The following is a 26,159-nucleotide window of genomic DNA, read 5'->3' as shown; positions in this document are numbered from 1 at the left end:
CAGAAGTCTAGAAGGTCCAAATGGCTTCCTAGAAAGAGAGGGGCAAAACTCCCAGGGGAGATATGCCTGGAAGAATCTAGTGGCGACAGAAAATTCTGGAAAAATTCTACGGTGCCTCTGGTAATGGGGCTAGCGGTCACGATTCAGGTTATGTTTGAGTCTTAAACTACAAAGGCGGCCCACACACTGAGGTGCCAGCAGCGTTCTTTCTAGGGTGGCATGTAAGGGGGAATCATTTAATCTGGGCAGATGTGTCCATCTACACAGATGAAGTGCGCAGTAGTAGAGTAAGGGGTCAGGGAGACTTAATCCGCCATATTGAGGTTTTAGAATGAGTATTTTATGTAGTAGTCTGGGGTTCTTATCAGTTCATAGAAAGCAAGAGAAGATCTGTCTATTGGAAATAAAGAAAGATTGTGGTAGATTTATGGGGACTGTCTGGAGGACATCAAAACATGTATTTTACCACAGTTTTTAAGTCTGTTTTCCTCCAGATCACAAAATTTGTGAAAAAAAGTTTACTTTATGTCGCCATAGTCTATTTTTTCTTCAATGATCTGTGGGAGGGTTTGTTTTTTGCAGGGAGAGCTGTAGTTTTTATTGGTACCATTTTGGGGTGGTACATACAAATCTATTACTTTTTATTCCATTTAAAAAAACAAAAAAAAAAATGAAATAAAATACCACACACTATTCCTTCTCTCCCCTTCCTAATATGACATAATGTACCACTATATACAATGGTGGTGTACACCTTGTGTGGTTCTCTCTATTTCGATAAGACTTTGGATTATATAAAATCGAAGTCACTTTATCATTGCACTTCAGTAAACAAAGACTGGCGGGCAGTACTGGCACTACAGAGGGCTCGAACGGCTTAGATGCGGCAGTCGAAGTGGTCAAACGGACAGAATCTTAGTTATCGCCAATCCCGGCCATTAGAGCAGGGCATCAGCTATAATACAGAGGTGACAACTGCACGGAGCGTGCTTAGCTCCTGAGCCCACTCCATAGCCCGCCAGGACGTACATGAACAGTGGTTAATGGGGTTAAGAGTTACACTAACATAATATGCCACCTTTGCCACAAGTTGGTTCATGGAATTTTTTATCTGTCCTAGTCAATTCTGTTAATATTATTAAGTGGAAGCGTCTAGGAGCAACAACAGATCAGCCGCAAAGCGGTAGGCCGCACAAACTCACAGAGCGAGGCCGCCAAGTGCTAAATTGTGTCGCTCAAAAAACAAAAAACTGCCTATCCTCTATCCCGTTGCACTCACTCACTTCATACAGTTTTTCAAACTGCCTCTAGAAGTAACATCAGCACAAAAACTGTGCGTCGAGCGCTTAATAAAATAGGTTTCCATGGTCAAACAGCTACACACATGCCGAAGACCAACATGCGCATTGCCAAGCGGTGGCTGGAGTGGTGTAAAGCACAGACACTAGACTGGAGCAGCGGAAACGTGATCTGTGGAGTGATGAATCAGGTTTCATTATCGTGCAGTCTCTTGGACATATCTGGGTTTGGTGGATGTTAGGAGAACGCTACAAATTGGAATGTATAGTGCCTAATGTAAAGCTTGGTGGAGGAGGGATAATGGTGTGGAGCTGTTCTTCAGGGTAGGTATGGGCTAGGCCCGCATTTCCAGTTTAGGGTAATGTTAATGCTACAGAATACAGAGACATTTTAGACAATTGCATGCTTCCATCTTTGTGGCTATAGTTTGGGGAAGTCTCTTTCCGGTTTCAGCATTCGTGTGCAAAAAAACATAGGTCCACAAAGACATGGTTTGACGAGTTTGGTGTAAAAAAACTCTAAAGGCTTGTACAGAGCCCCGACCTCAAATCCATCCAACACGTTTGGGATGAATGGAACTCAGACCATGGAGGAAAACCAAATTCCACTCCTGGTTTTGGCTTACAGGTACGGACCAAATTACTACCATGTGAAAGTGGCCCAAGTCTCAGAAAACAGTTACATCATTGTTTGTAAAGCGGTGATCAAGAGAAAGTATTTTTAGGTAATAAGGTCGAGATTTCATCGTAAAAGACGATTGATCCATTAGTCGCTGCAAGTCACGCTTTGGAAGTTAACTGCTGCAGGAGAAATATTGTATTACATGGCGGCCATTCAATTGCATGCAATACATGGACTGGCCCAGTTGACTAGAGCGGGCGTGACAAACTTTATGACATCCCAAATAGGGCACAGAAGCGGTCATGATGGGACAACTTTTTAACTATAATGATGTATAACCATCAGCTCTGACCGCTCCATTGGTGAAATCTGGTTTAGCCCTTTTTAAATCTCCGGATCAGTTTACCTCTTTAACAACAAGTTGCCGATAGCGAAAAATATTGGAATGATGGTCAAATCTGAGGGAATAGGACACGTGCTTGTCCAACTGTTCTTTACACAATACGAGCACAACTGTTCACTAGTGGAGTAGGCTGGAAAAATAATCTTTGCGCTAGTGACAGAGCATTGAAGCCAGCAAGCTTTCTTACATAACGGGTTACTGTTCCAGTAGGTTTGCTTGTTCATTAAAAAGCAGTGAATGAAAGGAGGAAACCACAACATAAGCATCTTCCAAAACCAGCCAACAAATGATAAACAATGGTGACAGATAGCTTGTTAGTAGAGAGTGCGAGCGGTCTATTCAGGGTGCCAAGATCCTAACTAACCAGGACAATTTACATCCTTTATACCAGGTCAGCTGTTCTGCTCTTACTGAAAAAAAACTTACATAGCATCCCAGTATGGCAAGATCTCAGTGTTCCACACAACCATGGCGCTTGCAATATTTTCCTCTTGCTTGAATCTTTCCTTCATCAGCTTCTTTCTTCTCTGTGCCTCTTTAACCTCTGCAGAGAGAAGACAGTTATGTGATGTTACAAGTATCACAGGGTACATGCCACCAGGTGCTACAGGCACTACCTGTAGACCATCACTAGGAATGCAGCACCTATGCTTTCTCTAGGATAAGATAACAGCTTGTAGCAAGAACAAAGAGAGCAATGGAAGTGAACTATAAGTTTGTTTTTGTCTTCTGCTTATTGTGGACGCTCTGAAAGGTCCCGACGTACACGATAAACACATCCATAGGGCTTCATTAGCCCGACGGAGGCCGATACAGTGTCCCTTTGGCCTCAGTCAGCCGGGTAAACGACAGTACATCTTTTCTAGAAGGGTGGAATAGAGTAAATCAAGCAGTATAGTTTTATTTATTTTTTTAAACATGGGAGCCTATAGGTAATAGATGCCACTGTATGGACCGTTATGTCACTGGACCCTCCTGCACAGGGCTGCAGGAAGCGCTCCGCCCGGGGACTCCAGCCCAAGGGGAGCTCCTGACATCACTGTCCATATATGGACAGAGACATCAGAAGCTTTACCAGGGCAGGAGTCCTCGGGCAATCTCCTGGACATCCCCCAGAGCCGTTGTCACCGGGTGCTCTACCTTATAGTCAGATATGTCGCCCGAACAGCTCCAACCTTATGTATAAAAAGTGTAATACATTGCAGCTTTCGGTCAGAGGAGTACATTGGAAGTCCTCCTGGCGTATACCTCTGACTGAAGGCAATTAACGTGATACGAATTATGGGGGTTGTCCATTATCGGATAACTGATGACCGGTTTGTAAGGGAGAGCATTCTGTGGGTGTCAAAAAGTGAATAACTACAACATGTTACCCTATTCTGCAGGGAAAGTAAAAAGGTACTATATGGTCAGCTGCCAGGCCTCCAGCAGCACAGATTAGCGGCAGCAGCACCAAGGCAAACACAGAGAAGCAAAAAAAAGATGAAAGGTACATTGAATAAGTAGTTTCATATTGAGATTCCTTTTGGAGGCGTTAATATAGAATTGGGTATTAAAATGGGTATAAGGGGGGATAGATTAAATATACTGATGGGTTTAAAGGGGTTACAAATTACAAGAAGTTTAATTGCCAGACAGTGGAAGAATGAGGAGCCTCCTAGTGTTAAATGCTGGGTGACTAGAATGAACTGGCGGTTTGTTGCAGAGAAATATGATATGGACCAAAGAGGTGAGGGGTCTCGATTATGTCAGATTTGGCAGGATAATATAGGAACTGGGGCCGGGTGAAATTCTCTTTGTAAGGCATCTCTACAAGGCTAAACGCTCCCCTTTGATGGTGGTCTTTTTTTATTGTCCATCCCGGGTTAGGGAGGGGGGTGGTTATGGGGTTATTTATTTGTTGTACTTGTATTTGTAAGCAGTTTTGTTTATAGTAAAAAAAAACAATAAAAAAAAGTAATGTTATATGAAATATGTTAAAAAAACAAAACGCTATTAACAGCATTGCTGGACTTTTGGAATGAAAATTATTCAAAGAATAACTCCTTTAATTCTCTAATTCTTCCAGTTATTGCTCAAAGAGGCCAATATCTGTAGCTTGGGACTGAAGATTACACCTTTTGTTTTGCAGCTGCCCTTACCTTGTCTTGCGGTTAGAAGCAATTATAAAAACAACTGGTATTGCTCGAAAAGACGAAGCACTGCAGAAGAACCATTAGGGTATGTGCACACGCTAGCTAAGCTTTTACGTCTGAAAAGACAGACTGTTTTCAGGAGAAAACAGCTGCGTCGTTTGACGTAAAAGCTCCTCCTCGCAATTTGCGAGGCGTCTTTGACGCCCGTAATCTTGAGCTGCGCTTCATTGAATTCAATGAAGAACGGCTCAAATTACGTTGCAAAGAAGTGTCCTGCACTACTTTGCCGAGGCAGTCATTTTACGCGTCGTTTGACAGCTATCAAATGACGACGCGTAAATGACAGGTCGTTGGCACAGTACGTCGGCAAACCCATTCAAATGAATGGGCAGATGTTTGCCGACGTATTGAAGCCCTATTTTCAGACGTAAAACGAGGCATTATATGCCTCGTTTACGTCTGAAAATAGGTCGTGTGAACCCAGCCTTAGGATCAGTGAGGGCGTAAAGTTCTTTAAGGGGGTCTGCCGAGCTTAGCTCAAGTTAATAGGAAGAGGAGTGGGCCGCCTCCCGCCCCATCCCCGTTAGCATGTTCTAAATAGAAATATGAATATGGTTTATGAATCCTTTACCCTTGACCACCTTTTTCCATGGTTTGTGTGTCGTGGCCTTTTAACCATACTTCTTTAAAAAAAGCGTTAAGTTTACTAGAAACACGATCTAAAAACAATACAATTATCTGCATATTCAGCCAAAATAAATTCCATATAAATACTGCTGGAGGAAATTGGGTTTTCTTTAACACTGACTCATAAAACGCCGCAGCTCTACATGGTTGGGAATACATAAAGCAGATCCGTGAACCTTCTTACATTATTTCCCATCACCAGGCTGCCTTGTGACAGCTCCATGAAGAAAGACTTCAGATTCTGTGCGTGGGCAGATCACGCTCATATGGGAATTCGAAAGAGACATTTAATCAAAATAAATATCTCAGTTAAGTAATTGCACCTCTGAGTGATACGGAAAATGGAAAGGTCAGTGAATATTTACGGATTATGATGGATTCCCCTCTTTTACTGTTCCCCATCATTGCGTTATTATGAACGCTGCCTGCAAGACGCACCACCGCTGGGTAAGGATGATGAACTATATCGAGGAAGAAATTGCTCCCACCAGAGATGGTCTATAAAAAGCCACATGGGGTTTAAAGGATTTATATTCCTTCCAACTGAATCTTCGTCTGTGTGCAGTAAATAGTCTCTACTCAATAACAGTTTACGGATTGCAGTTTTTAATTTAGTCTATATTTCTTTCTTTTAAGGTCTCATTTTATACTGGCGCCACGATGTTGGAAAGTTTTCTCCAAATTTAGCTCAATAAAAGTGCTACATCTTCATAGTAAAGCGGAAAGTAAAGCTTATGGAGCAAAACATATCAAGTCTAACCTTGTCAAGTACAAAGTAGATAAGGAGTTGGGAAAAACCCAAGATGCCTCAACGCCGTTTTTACACATCCCGTGTAAACAGGGAGACGTGCTGCCGACATGATAGACATGTATGGTGACGAGCGATCGTAGTAACGACCGATCGATCAAATACATAGCTCCTTGTGAGAGGATCAAACGAGCGCCGATCAATGAACCGTCTCGTTGATCGCCACTCGCTTACACGGCCCATGCCTGAAACCTATCTGTCCACAAGCAACACAGCATATTATGAAGCTGAAACAACCTCACCGTGAAAGGAGAGCAATTACCCAGTGTGCAGCAAAGTGATAAAGCAGATTTATGCTAGAAGGCCTTTGGTCATGGAAAGCCTAGTACATTCATTTCACTGTAATGCATCCATGCTGGGGGGGGGGGGGGCAGCTTGTCAGAGGGGCTGGAGCGGATAGCTTTGTTTTAATTAAATAGTCTGCGCCTTACAGTACACACAGCATTACAATCAATCAATGACCTGGTGACCCTGTCAGGCTTGTTAGTGATGTTTCTGTATCGACCCCGGAGAGGCTGCTCAAGATAACGGAGGACATAAAAGATGGCTTAAAGAGTCAATTCCAAAATGAATGACCATCAAGCCATTTATATGACAGCATATTTTATAAACCAAAATTACAGCCCGTGACTGCTATATCACCTTCATATAATGCAGAACAAGCAATAAAGTAAGAGTGTACAGTGAAAGTTGGCAGAGCTATTTTATTACTCTCATACAACCCTGCATAAAACTGAATGGTTGGGAAGATATAAAAGCAATAAAACAGTGTGTGTTAAATGACATTTTATAACTTGCACTTAAGTCGTGTCAAGTATACGGCTAGTCTGTCCTGATCTATTCCTATTCATTGCTGTGTTTTCATATACAAATGAATGGACTGTAAGAGCAGAAAGACTAATGACCTTTTCATGTGCCTACTGTTGGCAGGGTACATTAAAGAGGCTCTATCACCACCCACATTATAAGTGCCCTGTCTCCTATATAATGAGATCAGCGCTATAATGTAGGTGACAGTAATGCTTATTATTTAGAAAAACGATCTATTTTAAACCCCTTTGAGCGATTTTTAGCTTTATGCTAATGAGTTTCTTAATGCCCAAGTGGGCGTGTTTTACTTTAGACAAAGTGGGCGTTGTACAGAGGAGTGTATGATGCTGACCAATCAGTGACCAATCAGCGTCATACACTTCTCTCCATTCATTTACACTGCACTAGCGATATTGTCATATCGTTATGTGCAGCTACATACACACACTATAACATTACTGCAGTGTCCTGATAATGAATATACATCACTACCAGCCTGGACGTGATGTTTATTCAGAATCCTGACACTCTTGAATCTTTTCTGTGAGATTCCAGCAAGGCAAACGTAATCTTGTTTGAAATGACAGGTTACATCGTAATCTCGCGAGCTTACGTTTGCCTTGCTGTAAATCTCATAGAGACGCTACAGATGTGTCAGGATTCTGAATAAACATCACATCCAGGCTGGTAGTGATGTATATTCATTATCAGGACACTGTAGTAATGTTAGGGTTTGTGTATGTAACTTCACATAACGATATAACTATATCACTAGTGCAGTGTAAATGAATGGAGAAAAGTGCATGACGCCGATTGGTCACTGATTGGTCAGAGTCATACACTCCCCTGTACAACGCCCACTTGGTCTAAAGTAAAAACATGCCCACTTGGGCATTAAGAAACTCATTAGCATTAAAGCTAAAAATCGCTAATAAAGTGGTAAAAATAGATAGTTTTTCTAAATAAAAAGCACTGCTGTCACCTACATTACAGCGCCGATCTCCTTATATAGGAGAAAGGGCACTTATAATGTGGTGACAGAGTCTCTTTAACATGAAAGCTGTGGCATTGCCTAAAGCAACCAATAAACTACCCAATTTATTTTCTTTATATAGCACAACAGGAAGAATATACCAGCAGTTGTGTGAAGAGGAGAAGTCCTCAGAATATAGCGACCGTTAGGGCAGAATCGGTCCCAGATTTACATCTCAGAAGCCTGTAGGCACAGACTGTCTGGCACCTTAGACTCCGCCCTATAAGTAGGCCACACCTTAAAGGGGCGAGCGGATTAGAGAAAAGCATTTTGCTCTTTCTAGAAACCGCTCTACTTTTGCCCATAGGCTAGGTCTGGTATCGCAGCTCAGCCCATTCACTGAGTAGAAGGCTCAGCTGGCTTTTCAATTGATGGGGAGGGGAATAAGCCGCTGCCAGACCCCTCTCTGGCAGCAACTTTTCTCCTGTGAGAAAAAAAAAAAAAAAAGATTGAGCATATTTATACAAATATGGCCAATCCTTCTCTCCCCATCATCTGCCATCAGGGGAAAGGCAAGACACCCCCATACACATCAGATAGTCTGCCGGTCATACCGAACTCGGCAGGTTCGGCCAACTGTCTTGTGATGTGTTTGGGCATATTAACTAATTTATGGCTTTTTAATGTTTGCTTCCTCTTACACCATAAAGTCGATTATTGTGAAGCACTTTTAGCACCCTTTGCAGCCTTATCTTTGCCCCTCCCTGGGTGTCTTCCTCTCACCCCCCCCCCCACAGAACTGTGTCTACTTAAACGGGTTTTCCCATGAAGGACATTTATGACATATGCACGATGTATATCCAAAGAAGTAGTAGGACAACAGCACACGTCTTCAAATCATCAAAGTGGTTTTATTGTCAAGACATCCACAAACGACAAGCAACGTTTCGACCCATAGTGAGTGAAGGGTCTTTGTCAAGCCTAACATTATGTCTAAAAACATCGTTATAAATGGGTGAATACAAATGATCACATGGCCCATTCCAACCAGTGAACATCGTGACTTAAACAGAGTGAAGGCGTTTTTAATTATCGAATTAATTTTGCCTCAAAAATATACAGATTTGGAGCTGTAGTATGATGGATTCTTGTTATGACTGAGGATGTCTTATATTTAACTTCTAGTGATTGATATCATGAAGCAATATGAACCTGATCCCTTCTCCCTCCGTCTGCCCTGTTCACATGTGACTTATACAGAGTGAAGACGTTTTTAATTATTGAATTAATTTTGCCTCAAAATATACAGATATGGAGTTGCAGTATGATGGATTCCTGTTATGACTGAGGATGTCGTATATTTATACATACTTTGATTACTATTTTTTGATCGAACGCTGGTCTTTATTTTATTTTTTTCACAGCAGAGATGATTGATTGCTGAGCATGCACAGTGGAGCTCTGTGATCGTAGCTGGAACCTGGAGTGTGGTGAACTTTCCTCCTTCACTTTTCTATTGTAATAACAATGATTGTTATATTATTGATGATGATGTATTAAAGATGTATTACACATTGTAGTTTTGCACGTTTTTGAAGATTATATAACTATTTGATGTATGTCATTAAGACTAATGTATGCTTCACCTGGGAGACCAGATTCACGATGTTCACTGGTTGGAATGGGCCATGTGATCATTTGTATTCACCCATTTATAACGATGTTTTTAGACATAATGTTAGGCTTGACAAAGACCCTTCACTCACTATGGGTCGAAACGTTGCTTGTCGTTTGTGGATGTCTTGACAATAAAACCACTTTGATGATTTGAAGACGTGTGCTGTTGTCCTACTACTTCTTTGGATATACATCGTGCTGGAGTGGGTTTGCCTGGCTTGACAGCGTGCACCGCACCATACTCGGGACTAGTGCTGCTTCAAAAATCTCCTTTTTTCTGATATCAAACCACAGAGGCGTGCACTTTTGGAGGATGAATCCGAATCCGCCCAGTGCTATGGGCTTGATTTCCCGAGATACTACCGCACTTTCTAGTGCATCAACTTTACAAGGTATGTCAAAGACATTCGCATACAGCAATGAGGATGCGTTAAGGATTGTACAGAGTGCAACTTATGATTCAGCGTTTTTAAGTACTCCATCAATGGATGCCTTGAAGAGGCAATATGAAAGTGAAGCTAAAAGAAAGATTTCACTGGAGTTACATCTATCCACATTATTGGAGTACTACAAGGCACAGAGAATCCCCAGAGGCTTAAGATCACATTTACGCCCGAATCTGTTTCCTAATAATGAGTACTTCTGTACGAAGTTTGAACACATATCTAATAAATATGCCTTCGATTTAATACTTCTCAATGTGGAATATCTACAATCAGAAATTGCATTGATTGAAAATAAATTGAAGGAAGTAGAAGTGTCAATTGTCCAATCTTCCAATGAGCTAATTTTTGGTTCTCTAAAGGAGAAAATCTCCATGAATTTGGATAGAGTGAAGACCGAGATAGAGAGAACGAAAAGAGATAAATGGCATCGGGATTTGGAGGACTATCGCAATGGAAAAATCTACAATTGGCAAAATATGAATTCATATGGTCCTTCCCAGAGGCGGAGAAAACCGAGGAAATTGGGGAGTGGCAACCTGTTATACACTACCGGTGATTCTGATTCAACCGATGACGCCAATCATGCACCTTTTTTAGACAAAGGTCCACTTGGAAGTATGGACGGTCTAGGAGGGGTGGACGGAAACACCAACGGCAACGCAAGAGGCCGATTTCGTTCGAGATCGAGACCCCCAATGAGGAGGAACCCTCCAAGAACGAAAATATAGTGGTAAATATCTCATCTATAGACCTCACGAATGACCAACTTCAGGTGTTACAGAAGGGTCTTTCATTTTGTCTTGATACTGATGTTGATTGGTTCCAATTGGATCTTGATCTTAAAAGTTTTTTTAGACGTCTGAACCTTAAAGTAATGTTTTCCAAAGATAATGTTACTGTCTGTGAGAAAAGTGATTCTGATTGTATGTTTCAGTCTAGCAAATTGGGTCTTAGACCAACTAGCACATATATGCCTCCCTCTAGCCCGATTATTGATACGTTTTCAAAGATTGTGTTAGATGAGATTAAATCATTAAAAGAGAGTACTATACATGATACAAGGAGTAATTTGAATCTTACAAATAAGGAAAGGAAGGCTTTAAAGGAACTTATGAATAATAAGGAGATTACCATAAAGCAGGCCGATAAAGGTGGAGCCACGGTCATTTTGGACAGCAGTAAATATGAGTCAGAGATTTATAGTCAATTGGCAGATAGTGAGATATATCAATTATTACCTAGAGACCCCAAGTTAGAGCTATTGAAAGAGATCAAAGGTATTATTGATGTTGCAGTGGAACAGGGTATTATTGACCAACAATTGGGGAAGTTTCTGAAGGTGGAGGAACCAATTACTCCGATATTATATACACTACCTAAGATTCACAAAAATCTCCATGCCCCCCCAGGCAGACCAATTGTGTCGGGGAGGGGTTCAATTTTTAATAATATTGCAATCTTCCTTGACAAAATCCTGAGAGAACATGTTTTGAAGGCCTCGTCTTACATTAAAGATACAACAGATTTTTTACATAAATTACAACTGATTGAGGCCAGTGGTCCTGTATTACTTGTATCATTTGATATTGTATCTCTATATACTAGCATTGAACATAATAGAGGTTTAAGGGCAATAGAGAAATGTCTCGCCAGCACCGGATGTGACCCAGGGTGTAGACGCTTCATCCTCCAGCTGTTGGAGCTGGTACTAAGGAAGAATTATTTTCTCTTTGGTGACCAGTTCTATTTACAGCTAAGGGGGACGGCGATGGGGTCCAATGTGGCCCCAACGTACGCGAACATCTTCATGTCCACCTTTGAGGAGGAATATGTCTACACCTCCCCCCATATGGGTCACATCCGCTGCTGGTGGAGATTTATTGATGACATTTTTGTCATATGGGAAGGTGATAGGTTGGGTCTTGATCAGTTTTTGTTAGAACTTAACACTCATATTCCAGCTCTTCAATTTACCATGGTTTGTTCTGATCGAGAATTACAATTTTTGGACACTTTGGTACAATGGAAAGACGGAGTATTTTCCACAGATTTATTTGTGAAACCCACAGACAGAAATAATCTCCTTTTATATAGTAGTAACCATCCTAGACACATGATTGAGTCGTTACCATGGAGTCAATTATTGAGGGTAGATAGGATTGTGTCAGATACTACACAGAAACAAATTAGGTTGACTCAGATGTGTAATAAATTTAAGAAGAGAGGTTATCCTAGGAAACTTGTACAGAAACATAAGGATAGACTAGACAATAGTTTGGAATCCAATATTAAGGGTGTACAAGTTGAACGTATACCATTTATATCAACTTTTGGCAATTTGAGTGGTCGCATAGGTAATATTCTGCGAAAGAATTGGCCTATAGTGTCCAAGGGACATAAGGAGATTGACACGTTGAGAATACCACCCATTATGTCATATCGGAGGACTAAGAATATCAGAGACACTCTGGTTAAGTCAGACGTGGGTAGTAGAAAGAAAAATACACAATTACTACTTTGCCCCCCCAAAAATGGTAATTTTCCCTGTCTGAATTGCTGTAATTGCAATAATATTGTGAAAGGGAATAGTTTTCAGCATCCACATACGGGGAGGATCTTTAATATCAGACACAGATTTACGTGCAATTCAGATTTCGTTGTATATATGATTACATGTCCTTGCTCATTGATTTACATAGGAGAGACAACTATGCCTATTAAATTGAGAATTAATAAGCATAAAAGTACAATCAGAAAGAAAATGATGGAACTTCCATTACCAAGGCATTTTATTGAAAAGAATCATCAGTTAAATCAATTGAGATTTAGGGTAATAGATTGTGTCCCGATACTCAGGAGGGGAGGGGATAGACAGAAGCTATTGAAAAAGAAAGAATTACGTTGGATCTTTGAGTTAGATTCCCTATACCCCAAAGGTTTGAATCTAGAATACAAGATAATTCCTGGACTCTGAAATCCCATTGCTGTTTTTAACATTTTTTTAATTTTAATATTGTACACTTGATGGGTGATTTCTGACACATTGTTTAGCATCTATTTTTTGCATCGTCTTGTATTCCTGAGGATCTTGATAATTTTGGAATATTTCTTACAGATTTGAGTATGTTCGTGACGGAGGTTTATTCACCACACGCCAGCGGATTTATGATCAGAACGAAGATTATAGCGGTTCCTTTCATGTTGGCATCCATCTGTATTTTTTATGCAATGTTTTTGAGTATAGTGGTTTTTTTGGGTGGGCTATGGTTGATGCTCTATCATCATTATATAAATCTCGTGTTCTGTGCGGTATAGGTGTCCGACATGATTTGTTGGACAGATATTACGAGCATTCCCTAGAAAGTCTTTTAATCACTTTGAGTGATTCGATTTATGTAGGCTAATTAACACTAAAGAGTATTTGATGACACTAACTTTTAGTGATTGATATCATGTAGTAATATGAACCTGATCCCTTCTCCTTCCGTCTGCCCTGTTCACATGTGACTTAACATCACGGAATGAAGGTGTTTTTATCATCATTACATAAATCTCGTGTTTTGTGCGGTATAATTGTCCAACATGATTTGTTGGACAGAAGTTACAAGCATTCCCTAGAAAGTTTTTGAATCACTTCGGTGATCCGATTTATGTAGGCGGTTTAACACTAAACAGTATTTGATGACATTAACTCCTAGGGATTGATATCATGTAGCAATATGAACCTGATTCCTTCTCCCTCCGTCTGCCCTGTTCACATGTGACTTAAACAGAGTGAAGGCGTTTTTAATTATCGAATTAATTTTGCCTCAAAAATATACAGATTTGGAGCTGTAGTATGATGGATTCTTGTTATGACTGAGGATGTCTTATATTTAACTTCTAGTGATTGATATCATGAAGCAATATGAACCTGATCCCTTCTCCCTCCGTCTGCCCTGTTCACATGTGACTTATACAGAGTGAAGACGTTTTTAATTATTGAATTAATTTTGCCTCAAAATATACAGATATGGAGTTGCAGTATGATGGATTCCTGTTATGACTGAGGATGTCTTACATTTATACACACTTTGATTACCATTTTTGATCGAACGCTGGTCTTTATTTTTGCACAGCAGAGATGACTGATTGCTGAGCATGCACAGTAGAGCTCTGTGATCGTAGCTGGAACCTGGAGTGTGGTGAACTTTCCTCCTTCACTTTTCTATTGTAATAACAATGATTGTTATATTATTGATGATGATGTATTAAAGATGTATTACACATTGTAGTTTTGCACGTTTTTGAAGAGTATATAACTATTTGATGTATGTCATTAAGACTAATGTATGCTTCACCTGGGAGACCAGATTCACGATGTTCACTGGTTGGAATGGGCCATGTGATCATTTGTATTCACCCATTTATAACGATGTTTTTAGACATAATGTTAGGCTTGACAAAGACCCTTCACTCACTATGGGTCGAAACGTTGCTTGTCGTTTGTGGATGTCTTGACAATAAAACCACTTTGATGATTTGAAGACGTGTGCTGTTGTCCTACTACTTCTTTGGATATACATCGTGCTGGAGTGGGTTTGCCTGGCTTGACAGCGTGCACCGCACCATACTCGGGACTAGTGCTGCTTCAAAAATCTCCTTTTTTCTGATATCCACAGGATATGTCATAAATGTCAGATAGATGCGGGTCCCACCTCTGGGACCCGCACCTATCTCTAGAACAGGGCAACATGCGAGCTACGCTGTTTTCATAACTACTATTCCGTTCTATGGGAGTTACGGAAACATATGCTGTGGATATATCATAAGTGTCCTTCACGGGAGAACCCCTTTAACATGTAACAATTAATACACACAATTTACATAGGAGTACAATGAACAGTGTGTATGCATATGTAAATTTCCCTTCAGCAGACAGTCATTCCTCAGGGCCACCTACAAGCAGAGACGACTGTCTATAGGTAACACCAGCCCTGAGAAGAATGCAATGGACCAAGAAAGGTGAAAATCGGTATTAACTTTTGAAGGGGTGGGGGGGGGGGGGGGGGTGCTGACTGATATCAGTTTAAAGTCTATAGTAAAATATGAGAATACCAACATAGTATTTTAGTTTTTGGGGGTCAGGTTTTTAAAAATAGGCAATTTTTCTGTGCAAAACTCCCAAACCCCAAGAAAAATGCCTGTTAAAGAAAAAAAAAAAAAAAAAAAGCTTGAAACGCATGCTGAATTTTAAAACGCAGAAAGATAAAGTGCGTCAAGGAGGCCTTAAAGGGGTTTCCTAGAACTTCAAAATTGATGGCCTGACCTTAGAGGGGGTTCTATGTTAAAAAGCCAGAGAACCTCTTTAAAGTCAGAAAGGGGGTTTTACATGAAACTCTTGTCTTCAACATGGAGATTATTATTATTGAAAAGCTTTGAGTGGGGCTAAATATGACTAGGCCAGTGCTCAAATTCATAAAATTACTACATGATCAACCAATAACAAAGGACAACATAGGTCATTTAGAAGCCCCGGGATAAGGATGTGATGCCGGACAGGAGTATCAGCAGCCACAAATGTACATTTTATGGTCCTAAAGTATTGGGCATTAGATGCAGTAATACAAAAAGCTTATAAAGGGCACCTCGTTTTTTCGCTTCCGCTACCATCTCATCATACTCCTGCCGGTGGCGCAAGGTTTCATGGACGGATTTCGCAGGTAGATTTCTAATAAACAAAATAAAACCACAGTCAATAGATCGTAAAACTACAATTAAGTAATGGTAACACGTTACAGAAGAAGGAGATTGGACATTGGAAGAGGCTTTAAAAGTGATTTGCACGGTTAGTATTAATAACCTTGAGTTTAGACTCTGTACACAATAGTGGGGTGTTCCGTTTAATTGGGGTTCTGGTGTTTTTGACAAGAATAGCGTAGACTGCAGTGCTATTTTTGCCATCAAAAACATCAGAACTCCAATGGAAAAAAAAAAGAAAGTGTTATTAAAGTTAGATTGCTTATACTCACGCAGGTCGATCTTCTAAGATAAGAGCTGTGGTAGAGAGTGGTTCGAGTTCACATTTTTTACGTCTTGTGGATTGAGTTGGGGCTTTGCATGTCCTCCCAGTACGGGTTTCATATTCCTAAAAGAAGAAGATATAGTTACACATAAGTTGAAAGCAAGAGAAGGTAGGGGGAAAATGGACAGTGTATACTGACACGGGAAAAAGAAGAAGAACCCCGTGTCACATACACATCGCCGCAATTACTTTTAGTAAAAAGAAAAAAGGTTCTTCCATTGTGGTTTGTATTCAAGTCTGCTAAGATTTTTTTTGTGTCTTTATATTAAAAAGGATATTCACATCGAATAATGTTATGGCATATCACTAGGAAGTGCCATAACATGAGAAGCGGAGGTCCGACCTCTCGCACCCCTCCCAAGAACGAATGGACCAAGGTACCTTAGGCTTTTTTCTTACACACACAAAAAAGACCCAGAACATTTGAAGGCGCTGCACCCGCAACTAATAGGGTCACTTTAAAGACTCACTTTTATACAGAAATATTACAGCTACATTAAAATAGTGTAAAGTTAATCTTTGATGACCTTACATTTCAACAACTCAATTTCACACTTGTTTAATTAAAACGTGCTAGAGATTTCTAAAAATATAATTTTCAAAAAAACTGTATGTATTCTCCTTAAAGCTTTTTTGTTTCTTTACTGATCCAAAGCATCTCAAACATAAAATGGAGTAACTTCTGGATTAAAAAAATTAGACTACGCTATTGATTCCATCAAAACGACGGAACCCTTGCACAACTGAGAAACAGAAACCATTGGGACCAGATCCGTCACCATTGAAATCAATGGTGATGGAAACGGAAACCTTTGTTTTCCGTTTGTCTCAGTTGTGCAAGGGTTCCGTTCCGACGGAAAGCTCAGACAGAACGGGACCCTAGCGCAGATGTGAACGAAGCTTAACAGTTACAAAAGTTGAAAAAAAAAAAAAAAGACATAGGTCCATCAGGTTCAACTTTCTCAATAAATTACCCGTCATTCATTGCTTGATTAACTATAAGGCTGGGTTCACACGACCTATTTTCAGACGTAAACGAGGCGTATTATGCCTCGTTTTACGCCTGAAAATAGGGCTCCAATACGTCGGCAAACATCTGCCCATTCATTTGAATGGGTTTGCCGACGTACTGTGCCGACGACCAGTCATTTACGCGTCGTCGTTTGACAGCAGTCAAACGACGACGCGTAAATTGACTGCCTCGGCAAAGAAGTGCAGGACACTTCTTTGCTACGTAATTTGAGCCGTTCTTAATTGAAGTCAATGAAGAGCAGCTCAAGATTACGGGCGTCAAAGACGCCTCGCATAATGCGAGGAGGAGCTTTTACGTCTGAAACGAGGCAGCTGTTTTCTCCTGAAAACAGTCCGTCTTTTCAGACGTAAAAGGCAGCTAGCGTGTGAACATACCCTCAGTGCCATTCGTAAATAAATAGGAATCTAGCCTTTTTTAAATGCAGATATCGTATCTGCCATCACTAACTCTTGGGGTAGGGCATTCTGTAGCTTGACCACTCTAGCTGTAAAGAACACTTTCCTATATGGATGTCTGAAACGTCTTTCTTCCACACGCAATGGATATCCCCTGGTCCTTTGTAGAGTCCTTGGAAGGAACAGATCATGTGCTAGTTCTCTGTATTGACCCCACATATACATATTAATAAGATCACCTCTAAGACGTCTTTTTTCCCAGCTGAACAGGCCCAATTTTTCTAGCCTTTCATTGTAAGTGACACCTCCTATCCCATTTAATAATCTAGTTGGCCATCTTTGAACCCTCTCCAGTTCTCCTATGTCCTTTTTACAATGTGGAGCCCAAAACTGAATTCCATATTCTAGATGCGGCCTTACAAGGGATTTACAGAGGGGCAATATTACTTTTGAATCACAGTTTTTAGCTCTCTTTTTATACACCCTATAATCCTATTTACTTTTGCAGCTGCTGCCTGACATCGAGTGCTGCTGCTTAGCTTATTTGTAAACAGAATACCCAGGTCCTTCTCTTATTCCGTTAAGACTATGTGGTTTTATTTTTAAAATGGCCACAAACTGTTTAAAGATTATTGGTCACAAGTTTAGTAATGCCCTATCTCCTAGGTAATCTAATAGGCAGTGTCACGGGGATAATGCTAGTGAAAATTGTGTCCCAAAAAGCTTATTTTAAAAGTTATGAGCTTTCTTTCTAAATATGCAAATGAACCTATACGTGACGAATGGGTGTAAACAATAGCGATTCTAGTGAGGTGGAGCTACCTCACAGCCTCAGACGCTGTCCAATCAGCATGAAGCTGCTTCACACAGTGTGAGAGACTGAGGCTGGAGGGAAGGGGATCACTTCAAATAGCCATATCTCCGGCTATCGAACTCTATGGTGTGTCAATCCTCTTTTATGCCTCCTGGAAATGTATTAATAGTCACTGGCTGCTACCATTCCCCTTGTAAATGGGCCATATCAGTACACAATCTGTCACTGTTCAATCAGTACTGGCAGCGTCCGGCTGTGTAGGGACACAACTTACTGACAAGAGGAATAGTAACACCCAGTTATTCATTTATTTATACATTTCCAGGAGTAACAGCACAATGCAGAGTTCTCAGAAAAGACGCTCCAGCATTCTGATTTTATGGGGTAATACAAAAATGTACTCACTTTACTATTCAAAGAGATAAAAACACGTGACTTAAACAGTTATTTGAGTAGAAGGAGAGTGATGAGCTGTAAATGTATTATGGTCCTATGGATCTCAACATTAAAATTCAGACAGGCAGTCTACTTTATTCTGCAATGTCCTTGAAGAAGTTTGTTTAATCTTATATAAATCACAGCTCCCTTTCCTCTCTCCTGGCAATACAAAGATGATGTGCCCAGTTCATCAGAATGATGCCATTAAAGAGGCAGCCAAAAGGTTCACAAGGTCAAGTGGTCCCTCCCTATGATATAGTCAAGCGGGGATGAGGTCATTCCTGATGTATCACAAGAAGATTCCCACTCAGTGGTCTCCAGGCTCGGAATAATGAGTCAAGTCCCAGCTGCAGCTCAGCGTCTATGGAAAGCTATTCCCATCAAACTACGAATAAGCCAGGAAAAAAAACATCAAGATTGTAAGGAGCTACTTATTCCTCCATGAGGACAGAACAAAAAGAACCAAAAGCTACAATAGTGTCCGTTTTACAGGCGATGGTCACCTATGGAACAACATGATGGCACAGGGCTTAGATCGGATGCAATGCAGCACTGGGTTCAATACTTAAACAGGTGGACAACTGCATGGAGGTTTCAATGGTCTCCAAGTCTGCGTATCCTCATTTCTGGTGTGATACCGGTAGTGTGCAAGCAATGATACACATAAGTACACTGCAACTCTATGTGTGGCTATACTATCATTTTAGAATAATTTTACAAAACCATGGGCTCACATTCATTATTCATTTTACACCGGATTTTGATTAAAAAAAATGGTGCCAAAATTGCAACACTTGTCTTCTCACTCCAAAAAAAGAAAACCGGAAAAGAAAAGGGAGTGTGGTCAAGGTGTAAGGCCTGGTTCATATCGGAGGCTGTGTAAGGGGCCTTTGTCACAGATTCAGCCAAAAATACCACTTTGCGCCATGGTTTCCGGTAAAACCACCGATGGAACCCATTAAAGTCGATGGGTTCTGTCGGGTGCCGATGGTCTCTGTCATACAACGGGTCCAGCGCTTTTAGTATTTTTTTTGTTCTGCTCCTCTGACGGATTGACGCAGATGTGAACGAGAAGTTGAGTTAAAGAGGTTGCCTAATTTACAAAATCCCTGCCCATACGCCCTTTTAGGGCAAATTACTTCCCCATATGGTGCATCACATGGGAAAAAGGTTACAAAGAGTAATTCCTCTTTTATCAACAGTTTAGTTGTGTAACTAACCAACAGATGTCATTATATATGAACACGCAAGTATGTGCACCCGAAGGGCAAGTTCACACAGGGCGGATCAGCTGCATAAAAGCACACAGCATATCCGCCCTGAGCGCCGCAGAGGATTCTGGCCAAAAGACCGCACCAAATTGTGTTGCGGTTTTTCGGCCGGAATGTGCGCTGTGGAAAACTACATGAAAAATAAAAAAATAAAACGTTTCATACTTACCCGTAGGTAGCTATGTCGGCGCGTCCCTCCGCCGTCCTACAGCCCAGCCTCCTAAGATGATGTTTCATCCCATGTGACCGCTGCAGCCTGTGATTCTATGCAGCAGTCACATGGGAAGAAAAGTCATCCTGGGAAGATGTCCTGGACGTAGAAGCACAAAATTCTGGGTAAGACTATTTTTTTCTGAGTTGCAATTTTTGCAGCGGAATCACTGCATTTCTGCTGCAAAAAAACACAACATCTGCTATTTGTTGCAGGTTTCACCTCCCCATTGAATTCAATGGGGAAAACCTGCAACAAAAAAAAGAGCAGCAATTACGCAAATACAATGGACATGCTGCGGATTAAAAAAACCGCACTGCAGGTCCATTTCTGAGCGTTTTTTCCGCTTACCATATACGCAGCGTGTGGATGAGATTTGTTCAAATCTCATCCACTCTGCTGCTACTGTATTGTGCTGCGGATTTTCCGCAATTAAATCCGTTGTGGAAAACCCGCATAATTCATGCCGTGTGTGAACCCGGCCTAAGGGCTCTTGAGGATTGACACTCCATCTGGCCTGTGCCTGAAGTTGTAAAATACTCGACACACTTGGTAGTGTTAACATGTATGCACCATGACCCAGCGTGAGGACATGGGACATTACCATCGTCACCAACAGACATACGGATGTTAATACAGAGTGTGTACGAGAACGTAATCTTCAGGAGTAACTGCGTAGCTGCAGAAAACCCGCCAAGTGCTGGTGTAGAGAACATTTCTGTTAATCCAGCATGTCATTTTCTTTTTCTGCATGCTAGATTATAAAGAAGCAGATTAAATGACTCCATTTTCCCTTAAATTGATAAAGGTGATCTTACTGCAGTTTTTTTCTTTTTGAATGAAAACCACTATCATGGAAAGCCCCTTTAACCGTGTCAACTGAGCTCCAAAAATGTACTGCTTACTGGTAACAGAACCAGCAGATCGCTCTACACAAATGGAGAATATCACACAGCTCAAAATCAGTACACAAGGTAAATATTAAATAGACAGAGAACCTGTCACCAGCGTTCCAACTATTGACCTCTACTCACCCCTCACTGGCCGCTGCTGTCAAATTCATTGCCGTTATCCCCTCTCCTAAACTTTACGGTCGGAGGAGAACGGTCTGCAAATATTTCACGCCTTTCATGGTAATAATGCGGCAGTCTCGTTCGTTCCTTTTCTTATGCCCCCCCACCGCTGAAAACCGGCCCACCCTGAGATACCGCACATGAGTCCATCATGTATGGTCAGACGCCCTTCCCTGCTTTGTCCTAGCCTCAAATCTAGTTACTGCGCATGCGCCGCTATGGTGTCCCGTTGTCCAGACGCACCAGAACATCGATGCGCAAGCGCAGGATTTCATGTGTGCTGGGGGGGGGGGGGGGTGAGGGGCTGTTAATCAAAAGGAGGTGAGACTAACTCAAAGTCATACACTCATTAGCATACAGCACGGGTACACCAAAAAAATGTAATGCTAAAAGTACAGAACCTAATTAGAAGATAGCTATTGGTTACATAATGATTTTTCACCCACTTCCACCAGGTATTGCTGGTTTAATAGGTGAAATTAAAAATTCTGGAAAACCATAGTTCTCACTAGATAAAGACTTCAGGATTCTCAAAGTCCAACCCCAAAGTCCTGCTTATAATTTTGCTACTTCCGGTCTTTTCTCGGATTTTTCCTGTATATGCATGGTTTTTGTTTGTGTGATAGCTCTTACACATCTGTATACTTGCTCTAAAGTCATTAATCGTTTTTGCCACAGTGCGTTAATGAATTGCACAATATAAATGCGCTGTTAATGCAATGTATTACATGAAAATATACACCACTATTACAATACTCCCCCATACTCAGGAATTCACTTAATTACTGCATATTCCATGGTCGGTCTGGACTCCACTCATAACCCCCTCCAGACCAGCGCAGTGACAGTGCTGGTTGATGAGCTGTGTCCGCGCCATCACTTTCAGGTATCGGCTGTATCTAAAAAGCAGACATCCCGCTATAACTGCCTAGATCAAAGATGACTATGATCTGAGCCGCCTAACCCCTTAAGTGCCACAGTCAAAAGCGTCTGTCACCGAAAAAGTTTGACAAAGGGACAAGGCTCCCGCTTTCAGCCCATTAGCACGATAGGGTGCTGATGGGTTACTATAGCAGCCTGGGGCCTAACAGCAAGAACAGCACAACATACATCGCTAGTGTCAATGGGGTTCAACGGGTGACATTGTACGACGCATCCAACACCTATTATGAGAGCAATGTTGTGCCAACATTGGCGTGTATGGTGATCTGGCTCCACTCCGTGACCTTATGCGCTGGCTGAAAGTGTGGTCATAGGAGCAGAGAAATGCTTTGCTTCAAGCCTTTAAATGTAGTCACTGTACACTTAGGGGCCATTTATGGAACACTTCTGGTACTCCTACTTTATGCAATTTACAACAGGGTCTCCACAGCTTGTATGTACAAAAATACTTCAATACATTTAAAGACATTTTTTTTTGCCATGAAATAAATGTTGTTTTTAAAGACTTTTTTTTTTTCACGATACAGCTTCTATGTATCCTGTATACATAAAAGCTGTATCATTCTCGCTCAGCCAATTCCATCAAGATCCACCCAATATCCATTACATCTAAGTTGATGAACTTAGATGTGATTAACAAGGGGAGAGAAAACCTGGACCGCACATCCACTTGCTATACTTGATCTATTGCGGCTCAGCAAAATGTAAAAATATATGAACATGAGGTGCTTAGTTTACATTTTAATGAAACTGTATAAGCCCACTTGCCACTTCATGGCGACCTCTTTAAGGGGATTATCCGGGGACCAAAAATGGCTTTGTATTCATATTTTTATGTAAAAAGAAGCCACTTACTAATGTACTTTAAATAAAAATTCAGTACTAAATGGTGCCGTTCAAACCCGGTGTACTGTTCCCGGAAGTCCTGGAGCTTTTCTAATATTGATGACGCGCCGACACGGCCCCATGTGACTGAGGGCGTGCATCCAGCTGATGCTCTGCCCGGTGACTCCAGCATTGCTGCCAACGTCACTGTTGCGGTCCATATAACCCCCCCCCCCCCTCAAAAAACACATTGATGCAATAAAAACCATTTAGAAGGTATACATAGCCTTTAAATAAAATAGAATATATTGCAATCCATTAAAAGCAGATTGATCAGCTGAATATGCTGCCCTGTTAAAGGGGGTCAGGTCTGCACTAAAAAAAATAACACTGCGCCTTAATAGAGCGATACAAAGAATACAGCAGACTCCTAGTTAGGTGTCCATTGTAATAATGAAGGCAGCACTCCCTCTGCTTCTCCCACCAATGACTGATGGCTGTCTTGTATACATGTAGATACATGGCAAATGTCAGTCACTGGTAAGGCCAGATTCACACAAACTAGTGCAAATTTGCACCCGTGCGGGTCCCATTTTCACAGATCCCTCATAGACTATCGAGGGATCCATGAAAACGCAAGAAAATAGGACATATTCTATTTTTCAACAGACCCTTCACACAGTCCGTTGAAACAATGGCCGTGTGTACGGCCCCATTGAAATACATGCGACAGATCTGATGCCCGTGGTTTCCGTTTGTCTTTTGTGCACTGGATCCGTTGTTTTGCCGGAAAGCAATAGTGTAGTCCGGCAAAACAACGGATCCGGTGCAGAAAAGATACAAGCGGAAACCACGGGCATCGGCTCTGTCACCATTGAAACCAACGGTGATGGAAACGGAAAGTGTCAGTTTGTGTCTGCTCAGGGTCCCGTTCCGTCTGAGGTTTCCGTCAGAGCGCCAGAACGGGACCCAACGCAGACGTGAACAGAGCCTTACCTGTTGTAACATAGAACAGTATATGAAGAGCTTGACAATAATTACTAATGTTTATTTTCATTTCAGTCGATGTATCAAACATGTAATGTACCTCTGCCTTATCGAAGGACAGTATAGTCTATGTATGCAAGGTTCGCGGTGTGGCAGCATGAGGCATGTTTGTTAGAATGGCTTTGATGAACTGGAAGGGTTATAAACATGTTGAAGTCAGCTTTCCATGCACAACCAAGACGTAACCATTACACAGCTCATGCATGGAGCACATGGAGACTAGAAAATTAATATATTAAATTCCATACCCCTGTGTTTAATAGATTTGGCGTTGAGACTGAAGAAAGACTGCCAGAACTGTCATCCTAATGAGAAAAACAAAATGTAAGCCTTAGTGACACACCAAACATAGAAAAGGAAAAAAAGATAGTACAAACAGGATATAAAATATGTAAATAATAATATGTAAACATGAGTAAAGTAACAATTTTTCAAAATGCAGAATAAAAAAGTGACAACCATATAAGTGGCGGCTCCAGTGACCCCCCTCGCCTTCCCCACCTATCTTAAAGGCCCTGATCACACCTTATTAAAACACTTGGCATATGTGACAGCAAAGCTCGCGAGCGCATACGGAAAACATAGCCGTTCACCCAGCGTATGCTAAAAGTTTGTGAGTTCTATGGGGGTTGTCTGGCCGTGAAAACAGCCAAAAATAGGACGTCCTATTTTGTGGCGGTCAGTTTTCACGGGCCGTTAAAAAAACAGCCATGTGAATACAGCCATTGAACGTCATTGTTGTGAAGACGGCCGTGTGAACGTAGCCTAAAACAAACATGGTATTAAAAGGTGGAGATTCATTTTAACCAAAAGCTTCATAGTGAAGTTAATTTCCAATTGCAGAACTGTCATTTACAGCATCATTGAACACAGCTGGAATTATCCCCTTATGTCTGAAGCGAGACCGGCACAATCATGAAACAACTACTTCCGGCCTTTAGCACCATGACAAGGTCCTTCTCTCTTATGCATAATTTTGATCTGAAGCAGTTCATACCCACCACTTTTTCCTACGTGTGTAAGGTTTTTGGTCAGTTTTTTTTTTTTTTAAGCCAAACCTAGGACTGGATCCAAAACAGAGAAAAAGTATAATAGAAAGATGTGCACGTCTTTCATGTTTTGGACCCACTCCTAGTTTTAGCTTACAAATACGGACCAAAATCCTGCCATGTGAAAGAGGCCTAAAGTAGAGATGCAACTTTGTGATTTGCAACTTTTTGAAAAAGCTGCATTTCATAAGTGTGTTTTAAATCCTGGCCGAGTTGTAAGCCACGTTTATTTTTCACTCCACTTTTTTTTTTTTTTTATTGAACTTAGAGCACATTGCTCTAAGTTCTGGCGCAAATGGGTAATAAAAATGTCAGAGAGCAGATTAGGCACAATTTTGCATTTAAAAAGATAGAGAAATGTGTGCCAAAGTTCTTTTTTTCTTTGCGCTTGTAGCATTTAATTTCTGGACACAATAGGAGGCACACCAGCGGATTTGTAATTGCGGCAAGCTGCGCCGTTTTGGCACAAACAAAAGTGAAAACACAACTCGTAAACTGTAAATATACCCTTAAACGTTGATGATTCTGCCATATGTTCGTTTCTTTAGTAAGAGAAATTCCTTTAGGCTCAGGCTACAGGACATGACCCACAAGTCACTATAAAAATCGCAAACACATAGCAACTTCAATGTTTCCATATCGGAAAGCGACTGATTCTACAGCAACATCATCTCGACGTGCAGCCCTAGACAGGAACTGGTGTGTGTGTGTGTGTATAACATGACTGTGTGTGTGTGCGCGTGTGCATGTGTATAATATGACTGTGTGTGTGTGTGCGCGTGTGCAATATGACTGTGTGTGTGTGTGTGTATGTATAATATGACTGTGTGCGTGTGTGTGTGTGTGTGTATGTATAATATGACTGTGTGCGTGTGTGTATAATATGTGTGTGTATAATATGACTGTGTGCGTGTGTGTATAATATGTGTGTGTGTGTGTGTGTGTGTGTGTGTGTGTGTGTGTATAATATGACTGTGTGCGTGTGTGTATAATATGTGTGTGTATAATATGACTGTGTGCGTGTGTGTATAATATGTATGTGTGTGTGTGTATAATATGTGTGTGTGTGTGTGTGTGTGTGTGTGTGTGTGTGTGTGTGTGTGTGTGTGTGTGTGTGTGTGTGTTCCCATTAAGCACG

The 26,159-nt window shown here is 41.1% G+C and overlaps 1 protein-coding gene across 1 annotated transcript in view; it reads right to left on the bottom strand.

Moving 5' to 3' along the window:
• LOC142663112 (TBC1 domain family member 12-like) overlaps positions 1-26,159 on the bottom strand; it is a 71,861-nt gene that overhangs the window by 21,534 nt on the left and 24,168 nt on the right. Inside the window, exons 3-6 of the mRNA XM_075841412.1 lie at positions 24,221-24,277; positions 15,871-15,986; positions 15,487-15,569; positions 2,750-2,867 (exon numbers count right to left, since the gene is read on the bottom strand). Coding sequence (XP_075697527.1) covers positions 2,750-2,867; positions 15,487-15,569; positions 15,871-15,986; positions 24,221-24,277 — 374 coding nt within the window. The remainder of the gene's footprint in view (positions 1-2,749; positions 2,868-15,486; positions 15,570-15,870; positions 15,987-24,220; positions 24,278-26,159) is intronic.

Source organism: Rhinoderma darwinii, chromosome 11 (assembly GCF_050947455.1).
Source record: "Rhinoderma darwinii isolate aRhiDar2 chromosome 11, aRhiDar2.hap1, whole genome shotgun sequence".
Taxonomy (NCBI): domain Eukaryota; kingdom Metazoa; phylum Chordata; class Amphibia; order Anura; family Rhinodermatidae; genus Rhinoderma; species Rhinoderma darwinii.
Note: the sequence above shows the minus strand (reverse complement) of the source record. Positions and strands in the feature narration are given on the sequence as shown.